This window comes from Buceros rhinoceros, unplaced genomic scaffold (assembly GCF_000710305.1).
Source record: "Buceros rhinoceros silvestris isolate BGI_N320 unplaced genomic scaffold, ASM71030v1 scaffold15733, whole genome shotgun sequence".
Lineage (NCBI taxonomy): Eukaryota > Metazoa > Chordata > Aves > Bucerotiformes > Bucerotidae > Buceros > Buceros rhinoceros.
Window position 1 is genome coordinate 9,497 of NW_010401930.1, and position 6,027 is coordinate 15,523.

General features: G+C 39.9%; 1 protein-coding gene across 1 annotated transcript in view; it reads left to right on the forward strand.

Annotated features, from left to right (window-relative positions):
* The window catches only part of QSOX2 (quiescin Q6 sulfhydryl oxidase 2), a gene marked incomplete at its 5' end in the record, with an annotated part of 18,265 nt that overhangs the window by 6,036 nt on the left and 6,202 nt on the right, over positions 1 to 6,027 (forward strand). Inside the window, 3 exons of the mRNA XM_010132463.1 lie at positions 1,372 to 1,501; positions 3,496 to 3,618; positions 4,730 to 4,880. Coding sequence (XP_010130765.1) covers positions 1,372 to 1,501; positions 3,496 to 3,618; positions 4,730 to 4,880 — 404 coding nt within the window. The remainder of the gene's footprint in view (positions 1 to 1,371; positions 1,502 to 3,495; positions 3,619 to 4,729; positions 4,881 to 6,027) is intronic.

The window sequence follows — 6,027 nt, forward strand, 5'->3', positions numbered from 1 at the left end:
TGTTTGAGAGAAGGATGCAAAGGCTTTGCAGAGAGATAATCCCTCAGCATCCTTAGATGGAAAAGATGTAGGACTGAGTGCTTTCATTTTGTACTTATTTTTCTTTCATAGACACTATTAACATCATCTTCTTTCAGTGACTATTGTAAAATGTTCTATATGAAACATTCTGTTACCAAAACAACTTAGATAAATCGAGCTGCTTTCCAGCAAGACAGAATCTTGTTGATAGGAATCTCCAGTCCCAGTATCTTCTAAGCAGGATCCTTTGGGAGAACCTCATGCACTCATATGGATGTCTCTTTATTTAAGAAACTTGAAGCAGAGTTTTGCTGTTTTTTAAAATCTAAGTGAGTACATTATTAATTATGGAGATAAATTCCGAATAAGTCTGTAGTTTTTGTTACAAATATATATTATTCTGTATTTTAATGTGGTATTTTCTGCAGGTTTTTAGGAGGTGGAGCCAGCCAGTTTCTTGAATTATTGTATTTTTAATTCTATTTGGTTTTTTTTGAAATAACAGTGCTCTGAGCTCTTACAGGTGTTGACTCTCTGAACAATGTGAACTTGTGCTTGTTCAGTTCTGTTCCCCTGTGTCGTACTGTCTAACATAGGGCAGTTTACGCGGTGCATCTGGACTTTGTAAAGTGTTTTTTGTTGTTACAAAGATTGATTGTAAGAAGGAACTCTTAAAACCGTTGATTTGTTTTATGTTTTACTTGTACCTGTCCTAAGGTACCGAATTCTGCCTTAACAGCTGGCGTGATTAAAATTGCCTGTTAAACTTGTACGTGAAGAACCTGCATTAAACTACTGCTTTTAGGAAAGGATTTCTAGCTTCAGTCCTTTCCAACATGGGCCTTTTCCAGTCTTGTTTGTGCTCCTGCTCTGGGTGTAATCTACTTTTGTTCAGCAAAAATCTCCCTGTTTTTGTAGCATGTCATTTTCCTGTTTGTGGTCAGCCTGAAGAGAAGCTGTAATTTCTTTTGCTGTTTCCTTGCTGACAATGTCAGGGTTATAATTTCATTACAAGGCAAAGCTGGCTGGGAGGCAAAAATTTAGTCAAATATAAAGGAAATTCTTGTGTGTGGTTATGCCTCATTTGTTCGAACTCTGAACGAAATGACATAAAATCGCTTGTTAAAAGGAGTCTGGTGAAACTCATTGAACTTGACACTCCTCGCAGCGATCACCTGGAGTGACTGCTGTGTCTTCCCAGGGTGGTGCAGGAGACGCCGCAATCACTGCGGAGCGGCAGACGTGGAGGCTTTAATGACACCTACTATATATCAATTTTACCTTCATGACTGGTGAGAAAATGAGCGAAAGAAACCTGCCACTTTATGCCGTTATATATGTGTGTTTCAGGTCTAGGCTGTACATGGCCGACCTTGAGTCGGGATTGCATTACCTGCTCAGGGTAGAGCTTGCCACCCACAAGACACTTGAGGGAGCTGAGCTCAAGACCTTCAAGGATTTTGTTACCGTCTCTGCCAAGGTATACCCTTCTAGTCTTTGATTATTTGTAAGAATAAAGTGATGTAACATAAAACTTATTATGTGACAGAAGTCTCTCAAAATGTCTTTCAGAATGTTTAAATATATGCTCCCTCAAAGGCTCAAAAAACTAGTCTTGTGCATTTCCTTAAATGTTATTTTTGAGTTATTATATGCTGTTCTGACATACTAACAGAGTCAAAATGCATTTTAATTTCATTTTAGAGGGCTTGAAATTAAATAAAGCTGAAGTAGTCTGCAGCGTATTGAACCAACACTGTAAATATAGTCCATTTATCAGATTTTCAGGATAAGTAGCTATTGTAACTGAGTGGGATTAAACAAACCTTTGGTTTTCATTCTTGATTTTTGGATTTTGTTACTGCATGCTTGACAAATGGTATTCTATCTAGAGATAGACCTCTCTAAATAGTGAATATAATTGAGGTATTGAATTAATTGAGCATTCCAAAATAATTGAGGTATTGAATATAATTCTTTATTTTAAAAATAAAGATGTTTACATATTATATTTGAGTGGATGGTATATGTAATATAATGTGATATGACTTGAAAAAATTGGAATTAATTTAACTTGATAATGTCAGCATACTGAAATGACCAATGTCTCTCTATATTTACTCACTGAGCAGCTTTGTTTTACTTTAAAAAAAGTGAATCAACAGCTATTTGAGGGAATAATAAGGCCTATATGAACTATTTTAAATATCTGGATTTATCTGAAAAATCAGACAGACAGTTTCTTGCCTCCCCCCACCCCCTGCAGCCATCAGAGGTCAGAAATCTCTAGCTGGCCTCATTTCTTTAAGAAAGTGTGGTGGTAATCTTTCCATCATATTATCCCTACGACAGCCTCTGCTCTTCTGATGGCTCCCGGCCAGCCGATGTCATTTGCTTCCCTGGCTATTAGTGCATGAACAGGGACTGCTCTCTTGCAGTCGCATGCTCCGGTACAGGGGGGACACTGCTGTCCTTCCTTGGCGTTGTCTCGTTGTCTAACACTATCCTCGTAGCTCTCAGTCATGATTCTCAGGTGTTTCGGTGAGGAAACTTTTTACGCCATCCTCCTGTGGAACAGCATTTATGGTGGTGATAAATCCCAAGTCACTGAGGTCGCTGCTTCTCTACTTGGGGAATTTTCACTGCTGTAGAATTAGGGTTTTTGGAAACCGGTGTAGAAGCGTTTGGGTTTTGATTCCTTGATGAGACCGATACCTACCTGTGACACTGTGGAACTATTGCCTTTTAGATAGTAATGGGTGATATATATTGTATTTAATGTGGCAGATACAGGGACTTTTATTTCCCCATGCGCTGAAATACTGCTCCCCCAGAAGGGTGCTTAGAGGATGGTATGCATCCTCCACCTAATTCTGTAGTAATTACAGCCATCAGTAAAGCAAAATACCAGTTCTAGTGTAAAATCATGGCATTACCACTGACGGACAGTTCCTCACGCTCATCTGCAATCTTTACGTTACAAGTTAAGGAAGTCGCTATTTCCAAACCACTTTGGAAATCACTGTTAGATACACAGAAAGGAAAATGCTCCTGTAGGTAACCAACTTCTCCGTTTACAGAAATCTGAACAAACGTTTTATAAGAACTAGTTCTAGAGATTCATCTCCTGATAGTGAGAAGGACTTCAGCCTTTCTGCTGCGCTTAGGTCTTGTGCTCTGTATACACTGAATTACCTTAATGCAAAATTCTATTTCATCTGCCAGCAGTCGCTCTGTAGCATTTCTGCCTGCTCTTCAGTAGCTTCATTTTACTGGTTAACATTTTGTGTGTGCAACTTGTTAGTGTGAGGTAGCTTTTTACTGAGAGCGGAACAATTAATTTGCTGTAACAAAAGAATAACTGAAGCATTTTAAAGGGAGGGAAAACACATTTAGATAAAGATAAAAGTGTCCTGCTGCTACTGAGATTTGTGCTTTAAAATATGAGTATTTTCTTCTTTTTTTTTTTCTCAGCTTTTTCCTGGCCGTCAGCCGGTGGTAAAGTTGTTAGAGACCTTGCAAGAGTGGCTGGTGAGCCTTCCATTAGACAAAATCCCTTACGATGCTATCCTGGATCTGGTCAACAACAAAATGCGGGTAAGCTGTTAGGAGTTTCCAGCGTAAAATACAGCATTAGGAAAGGATAAGATTCTATATCAATCTAAGACATCACTTACTGCTGGTCCCTCAGTCATAATGGAGTTATAAGAAGGTTAGAATGAAAATAAAGTGAAATCATTACTAGAAAAAATATCCACATGAAGGAATTGAAATGAGAGAGTCGAAATGCCCAATCGCATCTCAGTGTTTTAATGAGCCAGCAATCGCCAACGTGTTTCCTAACGTCAGCTTCAGATGGTGCGGGGTTCCCAGCAGAGGTTTCTGAGTTGCCTTTGCTTCCTGTGCCAGCTGTCAGCAGGATTTTCGTGAAGGTCAGAGTTGAAGCGATGGGAACTTGACCACTGAAATGAGCATTATTCCTGGAGAGTTTCCCCAAATACTCCTCAGTTTTCTGGCACGGAAAGGCCTTGCTGGGAATCCCCTCTCACCGAGGTAGTGCCAAGCCCCATGAGAGAGCTGTCTTGGTACAGAAGTTAATAGGAGTCTTTCTTCCTGTGAAATGGAATCGCTGTCTGCAGTTTGGAAACATCCTCTGTGTTTTAGGAAGCAGAGAGAGAAGTCTTGGAAAGTGGTGGGTTTGGTTTAAGAAGAGATAATGATGACTTACATCTCGGCCTGTTAAGACTTCGTTGCTGTAAGTCTTGTCAGTCTGGCTGAGAAATGTAGAATTTTTAATGTGCCCAGGGAAACGGTAGCTCACAGTTTACAGGAGTGTGTGTGTGTGGTGTGTCCATACCGTGCTCAGGTTAAGCAATACGATTTATTCTGTCAGACTAATCAGACATTTGTGATGTGCATTTTGGTAGGTTTGATATGAGTGACTGTACGTCGTATGTTCACAAGAGGTATGAGTTTTATAATGGTGCATCAGAGAATCTCAGACTCAAGTTTGTTTCAAGTTTAAAATTTGTCTTAAACATGGATTCATTAGCAACAAGTGCAGAGAGAGTCACTCCTCCTTATCCTTGGGTCACCTCATGTCAAAGTAGGATCAGCTGTGAGTGCAGCTCAGCTGTCCATTTAGGTCCCAGATTTGCATTTACCTTAAATACTACTTTTTTTTTTCTTTTTTTTTTTTTTTTTTCAGATTTCTGGGATATTTCTCCCTAAGAAAGTTCAGTGGGTCGGCTGTCAGGGCAGCAGGCCAGAGCTGAGGGGTTATACCTGTTCCCTCTGGAAGCTGTTTCATACTCTGACTGTCCAAGCTGCGCTGCGACCAAAAGCTTTGGTAAATACAGGTAAGCAGCAGTTCCATGAGACACTTGAAGGATGGGACATAGGTGCAGCAGTTCTCTATGAAACAGAAAAAGTAATGGATTTTTGTGTGTAAATACTCCCCAGTACGTTGGTGGAGGACAGCAGCTGTCGAGGCTCAGCTTTCGGGTTCATACCAGCAGAGGTCAGAGCGTCATAGCTTTGCTGCAGTGGGGACGCTTGGAAAGAAAGCCTGGCAGTTTGTCCTTGTTAGAAACATGGAAAATAAAGTGTGTGGCCCTAAAGATAGGAGCAATAAAGCAGAAAAAGGAGATAATTTCAGGAATTTTGAACTCCCTGAAAAGGGATGAAGATTGTTCCAAGTTACCTGAGGTTGCACTGCTAATTTAATTTGGGAAGAATGAGATTTAACTGTACGCTTTGGTAGCTGTAAAAGATGTACAGCCATTAGCCAATCCTTCTGTAACGTTATTTCTTACATTCTGAAGGTTATCGCTGTTTGGGATTATTTTCAGCCAAGTATACCTCGTGTCCCTGAATCTGTGTGGTGATACCCCACGTTGCAACACTCTGTACAATTGCTGCTTTTTAGCCTTGCAGCATCGTGTGAAGCAGAGGGTTAATATTCTGGGGATGATTCCTGTCCAAGAGTCATGCTGGATATATGATCTATTTCCCTCGCACAGTGAAAGTAGAATTACTAATGCTAAAATACTGCCCTTCATATGGTTTTATTCTTGCCAGAGCAGCGCTTGGTTTGGTTATGGTTCTATTTAGTTTTCGTTTAAAGCTTTTTTTCCAAGGAACGTGAGGATCCTCGATGGACTGGTACTAGATCATAAAACTCAGAAATTTACAATTTGTCAGTTGATGATTGTATATTAAAAAAAAACTATTTAGTTGTTTCCAGTTATGGATACATACATTTATCTGGCATTATGTGCAATCACAGTGGAAATCACTCGATTCTGAATATTGAATCTCCTGCAGAATAGGGAGGATTTTTTTGGTAACTAATAATCCTTTGCTTGGTTTTTGTTTCTCTCTTTGTTTTGTCTTGATTTGTTTGTTATTCATGGGACAGTAGGTTGAATCCCTTTAATTCAGTACTGGGCTCTGCCTGGTGAGTTTGGGGGTTTTGTACTGGGGGTTTTTTCAGCTGTTCAGCAG